Genomic DNA, 23,369 nt, shown 5'->3' on the forward strand with positions numbered 1-23,369 from the left:
TGAGACCTTTTCCTGCCGCCGAAGCCCGCGGAAGGATATTCACACGCGTATGTAATGCGACCCATATAAAACAAGGGTGTGCGGCGCCATTTTAAGCCTGTGTGTCGCGTTTCAAGCGAACGGGAGAGTAGTGCGTTTGTTCATGGCTGGGAACTGAAGGGGATCAGAAACATAAACGGGGAAAAGAAAATCAACGCTCTTGCCGCCATACCCCGTCCATCTTAAAGTGGGACACAATTCGGAACCTGCAGGGTCTGGAGGTGTGTAGGAGACGGCCAGTACCGGGCGAAACGCGGTGACGGCCGGAACCGGTGGACGTCGAGCCAACGGTAAGATACTGCAAATGTCTTTTTATTTTTTTTGTAGCTTCGGTGTCGCTATCGATTGTTACCGTACCTAGGAAGCTGCTTGGGGAGTGGTGGCATTTGTGGTTATGCAACAGCTGGGGAGCCACATGATGGAGGTTAACGTGGTCGGATCTGTTTGACTTGACTTGGCAGTGTGGTTAGTGCGTTTTTTTTATCTTTTAAGGATTGTGGGCAGGTACTGTACATGTCTGCGGTGTGGAACTTGCGGCCGCCTGGCCTCGTTGGGTAGAGCATTGTTTGGAGTTAAGGATCAGAAACAGGGCCGGAAGTTGGTTGTGTGTGTGTGCCTTTGTACTTGTCCCATAACTGTACTGCATAGTATTGTTGGTGTGTAGGGGGGTACCATACAGTCCTATTTAAGGAATCCCAATAGATACGTATCTAAACTACCCTTTCCATCTGCTTGTTGGCACCTTGTTTAAAAGCCGTCTTTGTGCGTCAGCGGGCTGGCCCTCTTTCCTTTGATTCTAGAACTTTTATAATGTGTGTTTTGGCATGGAGTGATGTGCTGAGTGCTTGCAGGTTCTACTGCTTTTGAGATGTGAGAACTAATGTGCAGGAATGGAGAATTCTATCCAGTGTATCAGATTCACGATGCGGGACATGTATAAATCCATACGTTGTTTTAGGGCAGCTTTGGGAATGTGTATATATTCCCCCTCCCTGAAACTCTCCCCTGTGTACTTAGTGTTTCAGTGATGGAGCTGTGAAATATGAGCCACTCTTGCAACTTTTTTTTTTCTATTCACTCCCTGTCTTGGCCTAGGGTGAGGCTCAGTCAAGCCAGGATATTCATCGCCCTTCCGCTTAGAATTAGTGTTTCCAGTGTTTTGTTGCAGCAGTAAGCTATAGTCATGGGCCCTACTATCCTATCGTTCCAGCTAATGTGTACAAGGTTTGGCTTCCTGTAAGAAACCTTGTACGTATTTGGGTTTAGATTTTAACTTGTGGGTGCCAAAACTTGTGATTTAATGCTAAGTTAAATGATCTATATTATAAATTAAGCAAATGTTACTGAAGTACAAACAATTGCCGCTTCCCATGGAGTAGGTAATGTGAGAGTAGCTCACTTGTGCCTTTCAGTGTGCAAATATGCAAACAAACACCCTCAAGCTGAAAAGTGTTTGTGGTGGAGCTTGGAGAAATTCAGGTTAGTGGGAGGTGGCATTAGGTGCTTTTTACTGGGATGAAATCTGCTCATGTGCTATAGTATTGGCTAACATGGCTTTAGTTGAGGTTTTGTTACATATCAAGGCTAGTCTCCAGGACATGGATTTTTCTTTCCCCCAACTCCATCTCCACCCTCTCCTGTCCTGAAAGTATGCAGGGTAGTGAATAGATTAGACTAGTCAGGAATGTGATCTTAAGAGAAAATGTGGTGCAGAAATTCCAGGCACTTAACACATTTCTAGCTGTTTTGTGCTGGGGCACGGCTCTTATTTGACAACTAACTAGACTAAATATCAACTTTAATACAGCTATGGCTTCCGATAAAAGCCACCTTCTCATGTTAAGCTATGGCAGTGTTTTGATTGTTTCTCAGTTGCAGCAGTCTGCGCACAAGTGGTGGTTTTGTTCCACCAGCTGCAGTAGGAAGGAAGGGCCTGCTGGCAATTCATGCATTGGGGCATTTGTGGCTTCCTCTCCAGTTAACAGTACAAATGTTTAGTGCAAGTATTGTAGCCGATGTGGTAGGGCAAATATTTGTAACTAGCCCGTTTTGGCACTAATGCAACTGCATGTTCAGAATGGTAGAGGATTTGTTTCCTTAAACAGTTCAGTAGGTGGGCAGTGTGCACTTTGCTCCCTCACCTGCCTTTGACATGGGAAGTATGTTTCCTTGATCTTGCAACTATCTTGAAAACATGCTGTTGCCCATTGGGAAATGGCCAATTGGACATGGGGGGGTCTTTCTGTTCACTGCTGCAAGAATCAAAGGTCCTAGTCGGTGACCTGTGTGCATTTCGGGTCGTAAGTCTACTTCCCCAGACAGTATCTCATGGAATTAGTATGTTCTTAATGTGTAGCATTTTTTTCTTAAGTTTCTTCTATGCTCCCAAGACAGGAAGGTTAATTGGCTCCTCCCCAGAGTGGGTGTATGGTAGGAACCATAGATCATGCTTCATTGGGGCAGGGAATGTTACTGTATAAGCTCTCTAGATTGCCATAGAACATGTTGGCTCTATATAAAGCATAATAGTGGTTTGTAGCTGCTAACTGGCAAAGACAGACACTTCATTGTTAACTGTGCGAGCAGCACTATCTGGTGTTAATAGGCCTTATGGAACAGTGCTTGCCTTTGCAGTGTCCTGGGAAATGACCAGTACAACTAACTATACTTTCTGTGTGAGCAGCAAAGTACTTCTATAAAAGCTGCATTAGTTTCCTTGCCAGGAAGTAAAAGTGCAGCTACCACTAAACATCAAATTTAAATGAAGCACTGTGGCGTGTACTAGCTGCTTTAAATGTTGTCCTTTTAGTCAAACTCCTGCAAAAAACTAGCCTTTGAAGTGTTAGCATGCAAATTCAATCCATGTGTGTTTGGGAGGAGCAGGGGTCTTTGGTTTGTAGGTTTGCCTTACTGCGTCAATGGCATATTACTTTACTGTTTAAGTAGGTAACTTTGTTCCATGTAAACTTAACATTATTGAAGCGATAGATGGACTTTCCCATGGGGTTTAAGTATGCTGTCATGTGTGTAACTAGATTTGTCTTCAGTGTTGCTAAGTGCAAGGAACTGCAGCCTGCTGTATCAAACCAACTTTTTATGGTTCTTTCTAAAGGCTTTATTTTGCTTTAAGAAAGAGGGGTGACTTTCTGTAGTTGAAATGCCACTAAAACAATCTTTCATGTTTAGAACTGTGCCCTACAATTCATTTTGGACTAATTTGACATTCTAAGGATATCTTGGTTATTGCCTACTCTAGCCCTATTTACACAGGAAGTAGGTGCAAAGAACACTTACTGCCTTGCTATAAAACATAATGTATGATGTGTTTACAGTTAGGTCTGTAGAGGCAACTATTTGCACAAGACAAGCAGATCTTGTCTGAGCAAAAATCAGTCGGGAAGCCCTGTATAGTTAAAGAAGCCACTGACCTTGTTCAAAGTGGCTGCTTTGTTGGTCTTTAATAGTGATCCCTCTAACTTCCACAAGCCTATTGGACAAACAGGTTAAAATTAAAAAAAAAAAAAAAGTTTTAGTGTGTATTTCAGGCAACAGAACTTCTTTTGTCTATTGTCTCCAACGTATCATGTATTTATACTTGGGCTGGAGAGAGATTACTACAGCACCCCTGTATTGGCATTGGTTGCATGCTTGATCTACAATATATGCAAAAAAACAGCAGGAAGATTACTGCAGCACAGAATATTGAATGTTAAGCAAATCTAAATTTTCAGAGCTCTAATTCTCTGTGCTCTGGCCTGATTTTATTATGATATGCCTCATACTGTGTCATATGAGCGAAAATGTCATGCAGTGGTGTCTAGCGGTTCAGCCAAAAGCTTGGTTCCAGCTATTACTTTGTGAATGCTAATCTAGATGCACATTGTCAAACTAGGGTGTCTGAACTTACATTTTGGAGCATGTGAGACGACTGTACTTTAGGTTACTTTAGTTATATGGTTAGGGGCTCTGGGACATGGGGAAATAAGTCACCCGCGACAAATCTCCTCAAAATGCCATCCCACCGGTGAAAATGTAAATCGCCGGTGGGATGGCATGCGCGGTGCTGCGATTTCCCCAAAATCGCAGAAGTTTCTTTAAAAGGAAACTTAGGCGATTTGGAGGAAACTGTGGCGGCGCATATGCCATCCCACCGGCGATTTACATTTTTGCTGGTGGGATGGCATTTCAGGGAGATTAGTCACTAGTGACTAATCTCCCAGTGTGCCAGAGCCCTTATGATCCTTAAGCACACCATAAGTTGAATAAAGTTAATGCTAACTGTAAAGCAAATGCCTAGAACTGCACATATGATGCTCACTATTTAAAATGGCTGTGTGGCTTGCTTTTAAACATGTTTGGGGTTGTGGTAGTGAATAAGGAGCTAAATTATTCTCACCTGTACATTAATACACATTAGAAAGGAAAAGCTTATATGAACTGTAAATATACTTTATAAAGTAACGTAAACAAGAAACTGTAGCATGTGGAATTGGCATGCTTTTAGTGACTGTGCTATAGACTAAACTACAAACTTTGCTTGCATTAGATGGTAATAAGCAACATTGTTTTCTTTTGTGACCATTTCCTATTGTCTGTTCCGCCAACATGACTCGACTGCCTCATCCCCACTGGGGATCTTCTAATCTCTTGCTTTTTGTCACAATTGTCCTTTTAATCTGTTTGCATCAGAGTTTAAGTGTCTTCGGCCAAACTGCATGCAGTCTTATTGAGTGCCCCCACCCCAGACTGGCTCACAAGGTTCTAGCCCTGTCATATTGTTTAAGTAGTTTCCACTTGGTATAGTTGCACCCTTATACTTACCAAATATAGGAATTTTCATATACTATTTTCCTACTACTTTAAGAATTTAGTTTACTGTTTTGGGAAACTATTGCTTAAACTGGTATTGGGTTAAGACACTGTCTGGCAGACATTCTGGCTCCACTGCATGATCTTTTTCTTCACAGCTAAAACAGAAGCTGATCTGTGAACCTCTGCATGTGTTTGTGTATAAACTGTCTAGTGATCTGCTTATTCATGTATCTGGTCATATTCATTGTCCTTGGGAATGTACCACACCGATGCCTTTTGTCATGCTTTAAAACAATAGTTGCTTGGTGTCTCCATGCCAAGAGATAATGGCAATATTTACATATGAGTACAGGTTTAGAAGTTCATGGTCAACATGCAACACCTTCTCTTCATATACAAATGTCTAAGTAATTGTTTAATAAATCTGTTGAATGCAAGTATTCATCTTTAAGAAGCAAAGTGCTATAGAGTGCTTTGTCAGATCTTGCTGCAAAAGAGCAACTGGCCAAAACATTTTCTTGGTGCTTTACTGTAGGTTTGTTTTACAAACTGAACATCAGGAGTTGAATTTTAATGAATGTTATAGTAATTTATTAAGTGTGCATATTTAACAATTTTATAGTATAAAAGGTATGAAAATGTTGAATAAATTGTTATAATGGTAACAAGCCTTAAAGTGTCTTGTTGGACCATGGTGTAATCACCTCTTACCTTTTTTAGAGTAAGGCAATGACACTCTGAGCTACTGGTAGCCAGCTACTTGTCACTGCTTCAAAATAGGCAATACTAATTATCTTCGTTTTTTTGCAGTAGCAATTCTCAGCATTGTCTATGGCAGGGTATTTTCTGGCGTATTGTAACTGCTAAAAAGTAGCTGTGTAAAATTACAAAGGTTTCCATTAAGTGTAAAAATACCTTTAGATTTTATTGGGAGAATCTTCAGCAGGCATTAAATGTGGTGTACAGTAAGTATGGCAGTGTATTGAACATTTTGAAGATTATGGCCCACTGACCCATGCAAGGCAACTTCCCACTTAGATAGTTATTGTCTGCAAGCCAGTATAAAGTTTCCCATTGCAGTTAGTGGACATTGTTCTGCTCTGGTCCTTACTCAAGGTGCATGTAGCAGCAATAAACACTGCTTACCTAGGTAGTATTCCGTAGTCTAAACACAGCACCTAGACATCTGTGTACGGTTTCCCTCTTATTTAGTCCGAATTTTTATTAGGTTGGCCATAGGTGTAACAATACACGCAAGTTGAACAGAGCTTTCCATTACTAGGGTGGGCTGATTGTTTATTTGGCCCTTAGGCCAAATGTTCAGGACATGGTGGAATGCAGGCAGCTGCCCTGATGGGGTTTTAAACCTACCTGACAACATCTTACTGGTATTAAGCCAGATATTGAAGGCCTGTCGGAGGGTCCCATACACATAGAGAAGCTGCTAAATTGTCTGACCCATGGTGCCAGCTACTAGTCATGGCTACAAAACACCAGAAAATACCCTGCCATAGACAATACCAAGAATTGCTAAAACAAATATCGGGATTGTCTATTTTGTAGCTGGGATGGTATATGCCATCCCACCAGTGATTTTACATTCTGGCGGGATGGCATTTCGGGTTGATGAGTCGCTCACTTTAGCAAAGTGCTGCTAGTAGCTACTTGTCATGACCACTATAATAGACAATGCGGATATATATATAATATATATATTTTTTTTTTTTTTACTGAATTTTGTGTTTTAGCAGAGGCAGTTCTCGGTTTTGTCTATGGCATAGGATTTTCTGGCCTTTAGTAGATGTGAAAAAGTAGCTGCTATTAGAAATGTCATGTGTCTTCACCCTTAGGGTGAAGACACATGGAGCTACTAGTAGGAGCTACTTGTTGTGGCTACTAAAATAGACAATGCTAATCATTTACTGGTAATTGTCTATGGCAGGGTGTTTTCTTGCATTTAGTAGCCGTGAAAAAGTAGCAGCTACTAGTAGCTCCATGTCTTCACCCTAAGGGCAGTGGCAGGGAGGTTAGTTGCCCCATGACAAATCTTTGTTGCCACGGGCAACTAATCTCCCCGCAATACCATCCTGGCTAGAATGTAAATTACTGGTGGGATGGTATACGTGTTGCTACGATTTGCCAAAGTTTCCTTGAGAGAAATCAAATCATAGAAATGCATATGCCATCTAACCGGTGGGATGGCATTGCGGGCAGATTAGTCCCCTGCGGCAAGGAAGACTTGTTGCAGGGCAACTAATCTCCCTGTCTGCCACTGCCCTAATGGCTTACAAGAGGACTCACCCACCCACTGTAACATCTCCCAAAATGCCTTCCCACTGAAGATTTCACATGCAGGAAACTTTGATGACTTTGGAACACATAGCACTGTGTATTCCTTTCCAGATTTACTGTGGGAAGGCATTTTGGTGAGGCTAGTCGCCTGCAGTAGTAATGTTTTTAACTGCAGGAGGCTAATCTCGCTGTATGTAATTGCCCTCAAGTCTGATGGCAAGACTTGTCTTAACTATTGTAGTCTGTCTAGCGAGGTGGCATGAATTCTGAGGGTTGGTTTCAGTGATGTTGGAAACCTCTGCATAATTGCTGCTGCTCTCACCATGAGCTAATCTTCGTGGAAAAATATTTCTGCAGTTTGCCACCAAATGTATTTGTTAACTGTATTAGTCTTTCTACCTAGTAAGAACTTATATTCCCTTACTAGTGCTCTAAGCATGTGTGTCTGTAGTGTTTAGTTTTTTCTAAAACTGCAAACCTGGGTAATGTACATATGCTTTCTGTTAACGTATACCCACTGAATCCCTGTAGTTCTGGTATGACTTTGGGGCAATAAATTTGGTGTACTGCATGTTCTGTGGGCAGTGTTTTGGACAGTGCTTGTGGCATTAGAAATGTTCTGTGCCGTCCGTGTAAGAAATGGCTCTGAAGTGATATGACCTGGACCCAGTCATGCCATTGGCAACATGCATTTTTTTTTTTTGTGGAACAAGAGTGTAGGCATTTTTGCTCATAGATGATTTTGCTCATGGCGATTTTTTTAAATTCAACAATTTGAGCCATTCTCAAACCTGAGATACAAGTTTAGGCTAAAGATTTTTATAAATGGGCAGGATAGCACATCTGAGGGACCGGCTTCGGGCATTAATTCAGACCAGGCTCAAACTGGCACTCCCAAATTATAGCGTTTCACTCGCCTTGTTTGTCAATCTACTAAAACCCTGTGGCTTACCAGAGGTAAATTCTTCTAGCTTAGCCTTCCAAAAGCAACCCTTGCAAGAAATACTTAAACAGAATATTTGAAGCAATAAAGCCAGTGTATTCAGTAGCTTTTATAAATAAATGGGTAGCACATGCTTTGTTTATTTTGCAGTGAATACAGCATCCCATTCAAGTCTGCCTTATGGTATGGCAAGGGACCTGACTGCAGAAAGAAATTGGTTTCACTCGGCCAGCATTTTGCTTTAGCTTGCACTTCAGCCTCTGTGTCCACAAACTGCAACAATGGAATGTCTCCATTCTGATAGTCTGCCCAATACCTGCATATTTTGCAGCTAATTCAATTCAAATAACCTGGAGCGTACACATGTTCTTCAGTGCAACAGTGTAATTTATTAAGATCACTGCATTTTGCAACTAACCAATTGGCTGCAGTCCTGTACCTGAAGGCAAGGGGAGTAGCTAAGAAATAATCCATATTGAAATAATTTTTGCACCATCACTGCAACAGGGGAAATTGACTTGACCTGTAATATTCCTTACCTATTGATACAATTCTAAACATTGGCATGGTTTTTATAAAATATTAAAATATTTGTAGATAACAAATATTCAAAGTGATGTTTGAAAAGTGCTATGGCCTGAGTTTACTTGGATGTAAGGCCTTGGTAAATGTTATACTGCTATGCCAGATCAGATATCCGTACTGTACTTTATTGCCATGCTACCTGTAATGAAACATTTCTAGCTGCCTTTGTTGTCTTATCTGACGTGTTGGTTTGTGTAGGTGGTCACATCCATACAAGTGGCGATCGTTCTTGGTGCTTGATTTAAATTGGCCAAACTGCTCTTTTGGCTGTATGCAACTTTACCATACCCTTACGCAGACATTGTTTCTCAGTTGAGGAAATCTCATTACTGAAGTGTCCTCATCCTTATCCAGACTGGGGTTCCCAGTACAAATGCCATTGGTCTTCAAAAGACAGCTTTCCCTTTTTATAGCAGTTGCATACAAGTTGAGGGGGCATGGGTATTCAATATTAGCCAGTAATAGAATACACCAGTTTATAAAGAGGCTAATGGAAAGTGCTGCATACGTTTTTTTTGTGAGTGCCAAGTTCCCGTTAATTTACCCACCAGCATTGTTGCTGGTGGGAAAGCTTTTTGGGGAGATGTTGCCCTCTGTAGTGTAGGTTAATCAGTGATCCATCTGTGTGCCTAAGGGCTGTGGCACACGGGGAGATTTGTTGCAGGCGACTAATCTTTGTGTGCCACAGCCCTAAGGCTGGCATTCCATGGGGTGATTAGCTGATAAGTTGTAATCAACTAATCTCCCCAAAATGCCTGCTTCCTCATGAAGGAAACTTCAGGGCAGCTTAGCGACGTGTATATATTCTCACAAGCAGTTCACATTCTTGCCAACAAGGCATTTTAGGGAGACTGGTAATCTGGTAGCAGCTAGTCTTTTGTCTGCCACATACAAAGCTGTTTGGCACCGCTCCCTGGACAGTTTTATAACACCTTAGGGCTCTGGCACACAGGGAGATTAGTCCCCACGACAAATCTTCCCGAATTGCCATCCCATTGCTGAAAATGTAAATCGCTGGTGGGATGGCATACGCGGTGCCGCGATTTCAACAAAATCGCGGAAGTTGCCTTGAGAGGAAACCATCCCACCGGTGATTTACATTTGCCGGTGGGATGGCAATTCGGGGAGATTAGTCGCCTGCGAAAAGGGAGATTTGTCACAAGCGGCTAATATCAGTGTGCCAGAGCCCTTAAAGCTCTAATGCCAATACAATCAACACCTTATCTTCATGAGATCTCTGATCCCATGCTGGCTATGGTAAACAGATGCCGATTGAAGCAACATTCCAAGTATTCCGGGAAGATCTTTGTCGTACAACTGACTTACTCAATTCAGAATGATTTGTACAATGTCAAATGGCAAAATATCCAAGATAAACACAAGTCCAGCTGATGTAACTTACTGCAGAAAACCCTTTAAGGTTCCTGCCTTACTTGCTGAACTGGATTTGCTGCCTGACTTGACAGAAATACCTGTAAACACCCCTCTGGACATTTCCTAGTTATGCCAGTGCAGCCCTGAACAAATGTTTTTTTAGTCTAGGCAGCACAACTACGCTGGTTAGGTTCTCTGGCTTTCAGTTCCAGGGTCCAGTATTCAGTTCTGGCTTGAGCATTATCTGCAAGGAGTTTGTTTTCCCCATGTCTGCATGGGTTTCTTAAAAACATACAGGCAGGTTAATTCATTTGATTCAGTATCCATATGTATTAATGTAAAGGTAGACTCCACTGGGACGGGGGCTGTGAACAATTACATTTGTGTAAAAAGCTGCATAAATGCATTGGCACCATATGAAAGAATGTGCCTTTCCCTTCTCAAGTTTAATTCCATTATGTGTAATGATGCTGCCATTTATATCGCTGATGGCAAAATAACAATCGTATAAGAGACAACTGTGTGATTCTTAGGCTTGTATTTTCACCTTCTAGCTTCTCTGCTTAACATTCAGTAACACTGTACCCTAGTTTTAGGACTTGAGAATGTGGCCCCTTTTTAAGTATAAAGCTGGCCATACACACACCAATATCAGTGGTTGCATGAAAGATAGTTATTGCTACTTGTACTGCCTGGCAGTATTTTGGTATTTATATAATGTATTTATATAATAAGCAACTGTTATACAGGCCTTAATGCCATATGTGCAATTTTTCAATGGCTCTATGCTTTTCTCCAGTCCTTTTATTCTGTAATAGAGTTGTGTACCTTATCGCCATAAGAGGACAACTGATAAAAGAAATGCAGTGTACTTAAGGAACACGATTATAGAATACCTTTGTTTTTCACCCATTTAAAAATTGCTGCCTGTACAAACAGGCCAATCATTGATTCATTTGGCCTATGACTGTAAAGAAGCTGACTTTAGGTTTTCTTCCTGCCAAATACACTCAACACAAAGGGCTGGCTTTGCCCCTTTGCTGACATCAGTCTTCATATCTAACTGCATTTGTTGCTGCTCTTGGCCAGGTGCAGATGCACGGAGTGAATTTCGGCCCTGAAACACTAGTATGTGTTTAGCACCAAAATCTGGTCTGTGCCAGCCCCAGGGCTGACGGTGGCAATGGGTTCAGTTAAATCTGATTTAATTGTAACCTATTGAAGCCAGCATGACACATTCAGGTTTCACACTTTAATAAGAAGCAAAGCTTTTAAAAATATTCACCTTCGTATTACTAAGTTTAACCCCATTGCGCAGCTTTTGAACAAAGCGTTATTTTCGATTTGTTGTAGTATGGTAGTGTGGTTTCATTAGACATGCTGTGAGCTTATGAGTAAATTGACAAACACTTCTGTTTTACATTGTGTTTTTTTAATTTTAGGCTTGTAATCCACAACCTGGTTCTTTGGAAACTGTTGAAAAATGGCAACTCAAGGTAAAATGAAGACAACTGTTTCTGTATTGTATATTTACATGTAAACTTGACAGGTTATATTTAGTCAGTGACTAGTGTCCATTGGTGGGCTTGTTAAACAGTTTAGTGCAAGCCGTGTTCTCTGGAGCACTCTTCATACAGCCATGGATCAAGGCTTATTCACATCTTTGTTGGTTGGCGAACATTCAGATAAGTCAAAACAGTTTATGAAATAGTTTCTGTGGAGAAGGGAAAGCCTGGGAAATACTTTTCCAGACATGTTTCAAACCCTTTAAGAAACTCAATATTTGATATTAGTGCTGTTGTGGTAAACATTTCAAATTATGAAATGCCTTAATTCAGAAGTAGGTAAAAAGCATGTTGTGACTCTCCTATAGCAAGAAAATAGCCAAAATTGGATAACTTAAGTGCTGTAACTTTTGGGTTTCTTCCATAAATACTTGGCAAAGAGTGCATGTTTGCACCAAAGTGCAGTTTTATGTATGGTTTAAGGTTTTTAACGACAAAATTAATTTCTGTAGCAGATCTAATGGAGCTGGACATGGCCATGGAGCCAGATCGGAAAGCAGCAGTCAGTCACTGGCAGCAGCAGTCTTACCTGGATTCTGGTATCCATTCTGGAGCGACCACCACAGCACCATCTTTAAGTGGCAAAGGAAACCCAGAGGATGAAGATGTGGACACCAACCAAGTTTTGTATGAATGGGAGCAAGGTTTCTCTCAGTCCTTTACTCAAGATCAAGTGGCTGGTAAGGGTGTATCCCATAATGTCTCTATTTAGGTTGGTTTTGCTTTAAATGGAAACGAAACATTTTTTTTTTTTTTTTTAGATATTGATGGCCAATATGCTATGACAAGAGCCCAGCGAGTTCGTGCTGCAATGTTTCCAGAAACCCTTGATGAAGGCATGCAGATTCCATCAACGCAATTTGACTCTGCACACCCTACAAATGTGCAACGCTTAGCAGAACCTTCCCAGATGCTTAAGCATGCTGTGGTCAACTTGATCAATTACCAAGATGATGCTGAACTGGCTACTCGAGCAATCCCTGAGCTGACAAAACTTCTTAATGATGAGGACCAGGTATGAAGAAATGGCTTAATGACTAAAATTTTCCTGATAAGAGTTCACTGTTTAGGCATAAAAAAATTTAAATTAATGTTGGTTATTTGAGACTGCTGTTCAAAATGCATTTAGTGCCCTATATTAGCATCTGTTCCTGATAGGCCAAAATTAAGTGCTGCAGACCATCTAACTTCCCTGTTGGTTAAAAATTACTTTTGTCTTGTCTGTCATAACTAGTTTCCCTTGTTAACTGTGCCCTGTTGCACTTAACCATACAGCATTTCTGATCAGTTAGTGGAGTTATTTATTTACAATTAACTTTTTAAAAATGTGTTGTCAGTCAAGGTTGTCAAGTGGTTTCAATGTTTTTTCTTAGGTTGTAGTTAACAAGGCTGCTGTAATGGTTCACCAACTGTCAAAGAAGGAAGCATCACGCCATGCTATAATGCGTTCACCACAGATGGTTTCCGCAATAGTTCGTACAATGCAGAATACAAATGATGTAGAAACGGCACGATGCACTGCAGGAACACTTCACAACCTTTCTCACCATCGTGAAGGCTTGTTGGCTATCTTTAAATCTGGAGGCATTCCTGCTCTGGTTAAAATGCTTGGGTATGTAACATCTATATTCCCAAATTGTGGAGTCACTAGTAAGGGATCATTAGTTTCTCCTACCTCCTTCTGTAGCCAGCCTTACTTGCTGCTCTAGAACTTTTAATATCTCACTGAAGCTGTCCAGTCATAGGCTGCAGTATTGATGTTTGTATGGCAACCCTCAGAAATACTGCACCAGCCTATTGTGAAAACAGGCAACTTTTGACGGGACTAATCAAAAGCTAATCAAGACTAATCAAAGCTCTGCTGGGCATGGTGTAACAGGACTTATAGAAAATATTTATGTTCTTTACTGCTAAAAATATAAATATTAAAGTAATGTCAGTATCACTTGTTTTTTTGGCATTCACTTATTTTCTCATTTTACAGCTCCCCAGTTGATTCTGTACTGTTCTATGCCATCACAACACTGCACAATCTTCTTCTTCACCAAGAAGGAGCAAAGATGGCTGTACGCCTAGCTGGTGGCTTGCAGAAAATGGTTGCCCTTCTCAATAAAACAAATGTCAAGTTTTTGGCAATCACAACAGACTGTCTTCAAATATTGGCCTATGGAAATCAAGAAAGCAAGGTTTGTAGAGTTTTTCATGGATTAAAACTGATCTACAGATATTGAAGTTAATCTCTAGTGCTATACACAACTGACTTTGAGATTTGGTAGTATGTATTTAGCCAATTTAGGACTAAGCGTAGACCAAATCTGTGACACTTCCTTGGTAAAAGAAGCAGTGTATGTTTCCACCAGCAATTAATTTTGCCAGTGGGAAGGCATTGGGGAAGATTTGTCACCATTGTGCCTTACCCCAATGTAAAAGATAATGCTTTGAAACATTGTAAACAAGACACTTGTGGAAATCTGCCAAAATACAGCAAAATATAATATATCAATGTGTCATGGCAAGGTTTGCTCTCAGTGTCAACAGTGTAGAAATAAGACTAGCCAGTTTTAAATGCCTTCAGTTTTAAAAATGCACTGTATTTTGCCCTCCAGTCACTTTAGTGCATGAAGGAAAATTTTGTATAAATGCTTGTTATGCAGCTTGTATATGAACTTCATAGGATATTTTGTGCTTTTAGTTGATTATTCTTGCAAGTGGTGGACCGCAAGCTTTGGTAAACATAATGAGGACTTACAGTTACGAGAAACTTCTGTGGACCACAAGTCGGGTGCTTAAAGTGTTATCTGTGTGCTCTAGCAACAAGCCTGCTATAGTTGAAGCTGGTAAGCTTACCTTTCACTGTTATTCAAACCATCTGAATTGCATCCTTTAATCTATGCCATGCTGTTGGCAAAATCAAGGGTGGAAACTTAGAAAAATTAAGTCTACAACTCACGAGCTTCCATCAGTGCAGACTTAACAATCTGCAGCCCTGTATAGTTTCAGAAAAACTTTGTACTGATTGAGCTTAATTGACTGTCTTCTGTTTGCCATCTAGGTGGAATGCAAGCTTTAGGACTCCATCTTACAGACTCAAGCCAACGTCTTGTTCAAAATTGTCTTTGGACTCTAAGAAACCTTTCAGATGCCGCAACTAAACAGGTTATTAATGTTTTTCTTTAGGCCACTAGTGTTTAACTGTTTAGTGTGACTTTACTAAATATCTGTATTGATTTTAGGAGGGAATGGAAGGTCTTCTTGGAACCCTGGTTCAGCTTCTTGGATCAGATGACATTAATGTAGTAACTTGTGCAGCTGGTATACTGTCCAACCTTACATGCAACAACTACAAAAACAAAATGATGGTTTGTCAAGTTGGAGGCATTGAAGCCCTTGTTCGCACAGTTCTACGTGCTGGGGATAGAGAAGACATCACTGAACCTGCAATTTGTGCACTTCGTCACCTTACCAGTAGGCATCAGGAAGCAGAGATGGCTCAAAATGCAGTACGTCTTCATTATGGGCTTCCAGTGGTGGTGAAGCTCTTGCACCCTCCTTCACACTGGCCTTTGATAAAGGTAAGTAGGTTATACATAGGGTGCCCTATGGCTCACTCCAGAGTTCAGTCTGGTTTTTATTAATGGTCTGACGGGGAAAATTAAACTTCAGCTCATGATCAATACTTCAACCTCAGATTCTTGTATTACATAAACTAGACCAGTGATGCTCATGGTCTTTATCAAAGTCATTCTTAGCCTACAGTAAGTTTTGCTGCTTATGCTGCCTTCATAAACACATAACTGGTAATTTGTAATCATGGCAATTGTTTTGGCAAGAACTGACATCTGACCACACTGATTCTCTTAGGCTTTGGGTAATGGATTTGTAATTTAAATTTAAAAACTGACCACGTACGGTTACCAAATCGAATGAAAATTTGAAACTCGAGTTGCAGTATTGTGAATCTAGATCACTGAGCTTAGTCTTTAACCTCTTGTTGGCATCCTGTATAGAATGTGTAAGGCTGTATCAAAGTCTCCTAAATTACTACAAAATAACATGGTGGTAAAGTGTTAAACGGCTATTTGTTAACATCTCATATAGGCTTTGGTATAACCATTACAGTGACCAAAAAAAGGCTAGTGGTTGAAAACAAGTAAAATGTTTCAGTGACTTGGTCCCTAGAAAGTTTTTTTTATTTATTTTTTTTTTTTTTCCCCCTCATGCCTTCTTTTGACAAAATAGTACATCAGAAATTAGTTTGTCTGAAAACTAAAAATGTCTAGTAGCTGAACTACCCCACAAAGCTAAACTGTCAGCAAGGATTCCCATGCCAAGTATATAACAGTGATTTATAACTCGTGTTTACACTGTACCTCAGTCTTATTTCATTTTTTTTTTAAATTTTTTTAGGCTACAGTTGGCCTGATCCGCAACCTTGCTCTTTGTCCAGCCAATCATGCCCCACTGCGCGAGCAGGGTGCTATTCCTCGACTTGTGCAATTGCTTGTTCGTGCACACCAGGACACACAGAGGCGCACTTCAATGGGTGGAACACAACAGCAATTTGTGGTATGTAATTCTTTCAAGCTTGCCTATACTTAGATACATGTGTGCTTAAGGTTGCCTACAAGTTCTGATTTCCACTTTCAGGAGGGTGTCCGTATGGAAGAGATAGTTGAAGGCTGCACAGGTGCCCTTCACATTTTGGCTCGTGATGTCCACAACCGAATTGTAATCAGAGGTCTTAACACCATTCCATTATTTGTGCAGGTAAGACTTTAGTTCAGGGCAGTTTTAATGGAATGAAAAGGGAGAATTTAGCAGGATCTTTAAAGGATAGACTGGGAAATTAGTCAATTGGCATTTCTCGGTTTATGGAAGTTGGTCTCTTCACTTTTAAACTATCCATAAAACTAATCGGTGCCCCTTGGGAGTTTGAATGTGTTGGTTTGATAAAACAATAAGGTTTGTCTCGCACACACTAAAAATTCAAGAGTATGCAGTCTGAAGTATATGGTCCCCTGATCTTGCTGTTGTGTAAAAGGGACTCTAGCCACTTTTCAACATGAGTTTTATTAACAGAGCTTTTGCTGAACAAATTTTTCTTTAATATTTAACTGGTAAAATGGGCAAAATTTGCTCAGTATGGTTCTTAGATTACCAAAACAGATAATCCACTCAATTCTATTGGACACTTATCTGCTCAGGGAATCTACCTTGCAATGGTGCACTGCATTGCTCATGATTAAATCAAGAGGAGACAGGTTTTCAGCCAAGCCCTATTTCTTGAACTTGTGGATTTCTGTCCTTTTAAAAATTGTCTAAAAGAGGACATGCTTGGCTTATTAAACAGTAACACTGCTAGAATATTTTGCAGTATATTTAAACTAAACGCACTACTGGCTTGGCTAGCCCAAAATGTTACAAATTTAAATGGAAACCATGATTGTTTCTTTGCTTACAGGTACCAGTTCCTGACTTAGGTTAAACTAAATCTTCCCCAATCTATGGAGGAGCTCATGTCAGGGGCAGTATCTCCCAAGCGAGCGGATCTTCTCCCGATATCCCCACCTACAGGCGGGCGATATTGGGTGATTTCAGGCTAATTCCGACCGAATTAGAACTGCAGTATATAGTCTGTTCAGGGGCCATATGAACGAGCTGATGTCGCCAATCTGACTAAATTTGTTAACCTGTCGATCAGTATCTGCCCGATTCCAGGACAGATGTCAGTCGGGCAGGCCCATCATTTGTGTCCATACACGGGCCGATAAGCTGCCGAATCGGTCCAAGGGACAGATATCGGCAGCTAGAATCTACCTGTGTATGGCCACCTTTAGACGGCACAGGGCTAGATGTTGTTCACACCTTTCATATAAATAAGCTCGGTAAAGTTCAGACTATTGGCCGTATGCTCCATGGCAAATAAACCATACTAATAACTTCTTTGTGCACTAACCTGTATCAATTGGTAAAACATTTAAAATTTTTCTTTGTAGTTGCTGTACTCTCCTATTGAAAACATCCAAAGAGTGGCAGCAGGTGTACTTTGTGAACTGGCACAAGACAAAGAGGCTGCTGAAGCTATTGAAGCTGAAGGTGCAACTGCTCCTCTTACTGAACTGCTTCACTCTAGAAATGAAGGAGTTGGTAAGTTTTTGTAGTATGCTGTACCTTTAAGAACCCTAGCCCTTTTTTTTTTTTTTTAAAGTGTTTGTTTTTGCATTTTTCAACTTAACATAAGTACAAAAAGGACAATAAACCCTAGCTTTTATTAACGTGAAGTCTACCTTTTTTTTTTTTTTTTCAGTAAACTGACTTATGCAAAACACATTTGCCTATTCAAGGAAAAGTAACACTAAAAATTCAAGTTATTGCCCTATCCTGCAAACCACTTATTATTTTGAATGCTTTATTAGAAAATACGTGCTAAAACTGGGCTTCCAGTCATTTGAAGTAAGGCAATATGGCGAAGGAAGGAGCAGCGTCCACTTTGCGACAATCGATTGAGCCTAGCCTTCCTTCTGTATAGGAAGGAGTCGGGCTTGGCTCGATAGATTGTCGCAAAGTGGATGCTGATCCTTCCTTCGCTTTATCGCCTTACTTCAAATGACCTAAAGCTGTTTAATCGGGTATTTTCTAATAAAGAATTCAAAATACTAAGTGGTTTGCATGATAGGGCAATTATTGGGGCAGGGTAGAATAGAATTTTTTTACTTAAAAAATGTTAGCGTTACTTTTCCTTTAATACAAATGTACTTTGCACTAAAATTGCAGAATAAGTGACTACAGTCACTGCCAAATATTTAGTAACTACTAGTCCACAGATAAGCCCACTCTCAAACACAATGAAGAATGTAAAATGTGTCTTAAGAATTTAGAAAAAGTACACATTGTACAGAAGTGCCAAATTTGATATTGTGTAACCTTGAGACCCCAGATTGTTGTGCTTAAAATCCCAGCATCTTCCAACATTGAATCAAAGTTCAAGGTATGCATATTGGGCTCAAGCTTAAACATTTTGTAAGACTTGTCCCTCACTAGAGAGGATTATACAACTAATCATCGGATTCTGCCTTCTCAAAAGCTTGAGGGGTCTGGTGTTGTAGAGCCTATAAATATTAACAATCTTTCCTTTGCTTTCTAGCAACTTATGCAGCTGCTGTTCTGTTCCGTATGTCTGAGGACAAACCCCAGGACTACAAGAAGCGTCTCTCAGTGGAGTTAACAAGCTCACTCTTCAGAACAGAGCCAATGCCATGGAATGAGGTCAGAACCAACTACTTAGCACTTATAAACATTAATGTTTCATACATTTAAATCTTCTACTCTAATGTCACAGAAGGCTCCCATGAAAAGTGGCTTCAGTTTAGATGTCCCATGTCCTGATTTCTGCATGATTTTAGCTCTTACTCTAGGGCCAACAGTTGCAATGCCACTTTCAAAATGTCACTAAAGCTGCATTTAATTGCAGTTACTTGCAGGTGTATTTGCTCTGTTGCAAATTGCTGCATTTTCATGTACACAAATTGTATAAGAATACAAAATTATCTAGAGTATCGGTAGTGTGTATACATATATTTTTGTGTAATAATAAAGTAAATACTTTTTCAGGCTGCAGACCTTGGTCTTGATATCGGTGCCCAAGGTGAACCTCTTGGCTACAGACAGGATGGTAAGTTGTGTTTTGGTGAAAAAAAGGCCCATTTATAACTAGAGCCTAAATTGTAGACCTGAAGTAAATGGCTGCCAAAGTCTTTGTAGTTTTAATGAAATGTTAAAGGGAACAATTTTTTTCAGACAGCTGCTTTAATACATTAACATGTTACATATACACAAACTATTCAATATACCGTTTTCAATAGTCATGCCAGCACTTTATAACTGTGTACCTGGGTAAAGCAAGTATATCTTGGTTAACACATTGACAGGCTTTGGATGTGACCTAACTGCTTTTTAATTCTGATCTAGATCCAAGCTACAGATCTTTCCATGCCCCTGGCTATGGCCAGGATGCAATGGGTATGGACTCAATGATGGATCATGACATGGCAGGTCATCACCCAGGTGCAGACTATCCAGTTGATGGACTTCCTGATTTGAGTCATGCCCAAGATCTTATGGATGGCCTGCCTCCAGGTGATAGCAACCAACTGGCCTGGTTTGACACTGACTTGTAAATATCTACTTTTTGGTAAGTCTTCATGTAAGCAGATCTCTTTACTTTAATGTTACTCCTGTTTTATGCATATTTTTAATATAAAAGTTAAATCTTAACCCCCACAAATTGTCTGTATGTATATCTTTATAAAGTGCTACTTATGTACACAGTGCTGTACAGTAGAATACATTAATACAAACGGGGTTATTAAGGTAATAGATAGATACAAGATACAGTTGCAATAAGAGTCAGTACAGTTGCATAAGATGGAGGTCCCTGCCCCATAGAGCTTACAATCTAGATGGGAGGATAACTTACCAACGCAAATAGGGAAACATAAGTGCTGTAGGTTACAGTGGGTGTCATTACAATATAAATGCTAGTTCCCAGATCAGGGGCTGTGCGAGTGCTCCAAAATGTAGTCTTTAAGTTTAGTTTTAAAAAGACTGAGGGAGGATTCTCTGTGCAATGCATGCACTGTGGCCCACACCTTTAGTTTGTAAGAATTTGTTATACTGTACATTGAGCAATTAGTTCCTAATTGTGTTTGTCTATTTGTGGTGTGGTGTTGCCACAAACTTAAAATATTTGAGAAATACAAATTGAGGACTGCACAGGAACATGTTTTAGGCATAGCTGGCACTAAACTAAAACTAAAGAAGTTTAGAACATAGCATAGTACAGCCATTGCTCAAAGAGTAACTGTAAAGGTGGCCATACACTAATATTCTCTTCTAATATGCCCACCTAAGTTGGGCAATATTGGGCTAATTTGATTGTTTGAACTTAAACCTGCAGGTATATGGACTGTCTGATGCAGTCCCTAATCAGATGGAAAAATTAAACCTGCCTGATTGAGATCTGGCACATTTTAGCCCACATTTAAGACTATTTAGTTCATGCTACTTTCTGGGTAAGCAATGTTATTATGCAGTGTGTTAAAGCTTTTTTTCTTTTCTTTCCCCCTAGTTATCGTCCAGATGAATCTGCATTGTGATTGGCCTGTAGTTTGCTGAGAGGGCAGGAGGGGTGGGCTGGTAATCTCAGAAAGTGCCTGACACACTAACCAAGCTGAGTTTCCTATGGGAACAATGGAAGATAACTTTATGTTCTGGTCCTTTATTTGGTCGGAGGAACAAAACCAATGGATTTTGCAAGTGACTCACATCAAGAATGCACAAGAATAGTTTTGCAAGCTGGAACTTATCAGAAACACTAGCCTTGCTTGTTTTAAAAAAAACTTTTTTTATTTTTCATTTTTTTTTTATCTGTATGGTACCGACCTAGCTTGCTTTCTTAGTATCCTGATTTTCTTTTCCTTTCTAAGGTAACCTTAAGTCTCTGTAGCGTTCAGTTAGTGCATAATGCTAAGGCAGTTTCTAATTTTTAAGGATCAAGTGTAGAACACTAATTCATAATCACTCTAATTGTATCCTTAATAAAGTGGAACATTGTGTAGCTTTTTCCTTTTTTTTTTTTTTTTTTTTTTTCTTTTTGTATAAAAAATAGACAAATAGAAATGGTCCAAATAGTTTTTGTTTTTAATATGCTTAATCTAAGCAGTTTGATCATTTTTGATCAAAGCTTTTATCTGGAATGTCTGGGTAGGGGCCAGTAAGAAACTCAACTTATTTGGAACCTGTAATGGACATTTTACCAGTTGCCTTTTATCCCAAAGTTATTGTACTGAAGCCACAGATGCTTAATGAAAATCAGATTATAAAATGGCTCAGAAGAATTAAAGTGGACTTTTAATGCATTCTGTGTCAAGTTCTTTAAAGTCCATGTGGAATGGGTTTCTGTGGTCTTATGGAGCGAACTTCAATGTTTGTAAATGTAATGAACAAAGTAAACTTATTTTTAAACTTGGATGTGTGGTAACTGTATCAAAGGAGTGTTTATGACCTCAATCTTGGGTTTTCGGCTTTACAGCCTTTTTTAAAATGTTCTGCTGCCCCATGGTACCTGTTCATTTTCAGATGTACATTAAGCTTACAGGTCTAAAGTCCCTCCCCTTCTCAGCACTGGGTCAGTGGGATGGGAAACACTACAGCACAACTTCTCAGTGGTTTGTTCAATTGCTTCATTGTGTTCACATTGTAATCAGTCAGTGCAGGGGGAATAGAGTTATTGGCACTCACCTGGGACACTACTTGGCAGTCATCAAACACTAATTTCAGTATACCTGGTACATAATCTAACATTGGAATACTTGCTGCAAACTGGCTGGTCCTTTAGATGAGAACTAATTTTTTTTTTTGCAAGAAACTGGCAGTGTGAAAATGTGACACCAAAGGAGCAATATTGCTTTAAGAATACAATAGTTTTCCTTTAAGGAAACTGGGCAACAATGTTTAGAAATAAGATACAAGTAATATCTGAGTACTTTACAGTGAGATTACTAATGATGTGTTGCCAGTGATCTGGCAGCTTTAGTTACCCTTGGGGAAAGACATGCCGCTAGACAACGGCCACATTTTCCTCTAGTGCATTTGTAAAGCTGCAAATGTGGGTACTTTGCTTTTGGTAGCCACTTCCTGTGACAACTTAGTACCTAACTGATGGCATGAAAAGATTAAATCTGGCCCTTATGGAAAGCCCCTTTCAAGTAACTACATACTGTACATGCAATGCTAGTGTTGAAAATGAATTGAAATAAGGAAGAGTATCTTGAGTATAGGTGGCACTGATGGGGCAGGAGCAGCAGTAGTGGCAGGTGCTAATCATATAATATGCATTTTAATTTTTTTTTACCAAAACAGGATACTATTTCTCAGACAACTAGTTTATAAAAAAAAAAGCTCTCTGCCATGGAAGCATTCATGTTGAACAGGGCACAAAGATGGTGCATGCATACACAGGAGGCTGCTAATGCCATTCATGGCTTCTTACAGTTCTATCTGGTGCAAGCCTCCTATAAAGTAGGGCATTTGCCAAGAAATGTGTTTAAGTAATGCCTACAAGCTTTAAAGAAGAGAACAAAAAATCTCTGGTTACTTCTGAGCAGTTCAGCTATTTTTAGCCATTTTAGACTGCTAGGTGGGCATCATCTCAGCAGGTCTGTTTGATGGCAGAGATTTTCAATGACCTTAATTTGTCTGCACATTATGGGTTTGCTTATCCTTTTGACTTGGGAGTGCTCTGCAAAACAGTGACTTTAAATCAGTGTTATGTAAACTTTTTTTTTTTTGGTGGTTTTAGCTACCAATATCTGTCCTTTAGACCGATTGGCAGCTTATCTGCCTGTGTATGGGAACCAATGATGGGCCTCCCTGACCAACATCTGGCCTGAAGTCAGCCAGATGTTATCAGAAGATCTGTTAGCTTACTGACCTTACAGTGTATGGCCACCTTAAATTATGTTCACTCAAATCTAATCCAACTTTTTATTTTCTGGGAAGACATTCTGCTTAGGGGTGGCTCACCAAACCACCCATAGCGGAATGGTCTTAGACCTCTCTTTGCAGTATTGGCTCATTAAAGCTGAAACAGTGTTCACAAGTCTCATGTTCTTCATAATGACTGGAAGTAATTGCTCACACCTATATCTCTAACTTTTAGTGGGGTAAAAGGTCCCTCCCACCAGGAGGGCAGGACACTG

The 23,369-nt window shown here is 40.0% G+C and overlaps 1 protein-coding gene across 2 annotated transcripts; it reads left to right on the forward strand.

Moving 5' to 3' along the window:
• The first annotated feature begins 78 nt into the window (after positions 1–78).
• Positions 79–21,637, forward strand: ctnnb1 (catenin beta 1). Of its 2 annotated transcripts, none has more exons than XM_018094670.2 (16): positions 79–329; positions 11,488–11,541; positions 12,066–12,290; positions 12,372–12,625; positions 12,984–13,222; positions 13,595–13,796; positions 14,303–14,447; positions 14,663–14,766; positions 14,844–15,182; positions 16,018–16,176; positions 16,258–16,377; positions 17,607–17,757; positions 18,755–18,876; positions 19,222–19,282; positions 19,579–19,801; positions 20,738–21,637. In XM_018094670.2, the coding sequence occupies exons 2-15, from the start codon at positions 11,529–11,531 to the stop codon at positions 19,785–19,787; spliced, it is 2,343 nt and encodes a 780-aa protein (XP_017950159.1). In that variant the 5' UTR covers positions 79–329; positions 11,488–11,528; the 3' UTR covers positions 19,788–19,801; positions 20,738–21,637.
• Positions 21,638–23,369: the final 1,732 nt, after the last annotated feature.

Source organism: Xenopus tropicalis, chromosome 6 (assembly GCF_000004195.4).
Source record: "Xenopus tropicalis strain Nigerian chromosome 6, UCB_Xtro_10.0, whole genome shotgun sequence".
In the NCBI taxonomy this organism is placed as follows: Eukaryota; Metazoa; Chordata; class Amphibia; order Anura; family Pipidae; genus Xenopus; species Xenopus tropicalis.

What these genes read in the sequence shown, in the direction of transcription:
- ctnnb1 (XM_018094670.2), top strand. An exon ending in TACTCAAGATCAAGTGGCTG is followed by an intron (nt 12,291 to 12,371) that starts GTAAGGGTGTAT and finishes TTTTTTTTTTAG; the next exon opens with ATATTGATGGCCAATATGCT. An exon ending in TTCTTAATGATGAGGACCAG is followed by an intron (nt 12,626 to 12,983) that starts GTATGAAGAAAT and finishes GTTTTTTCTTAG; the next exon opens with GTTGTAGTTAACAAGGCTGC.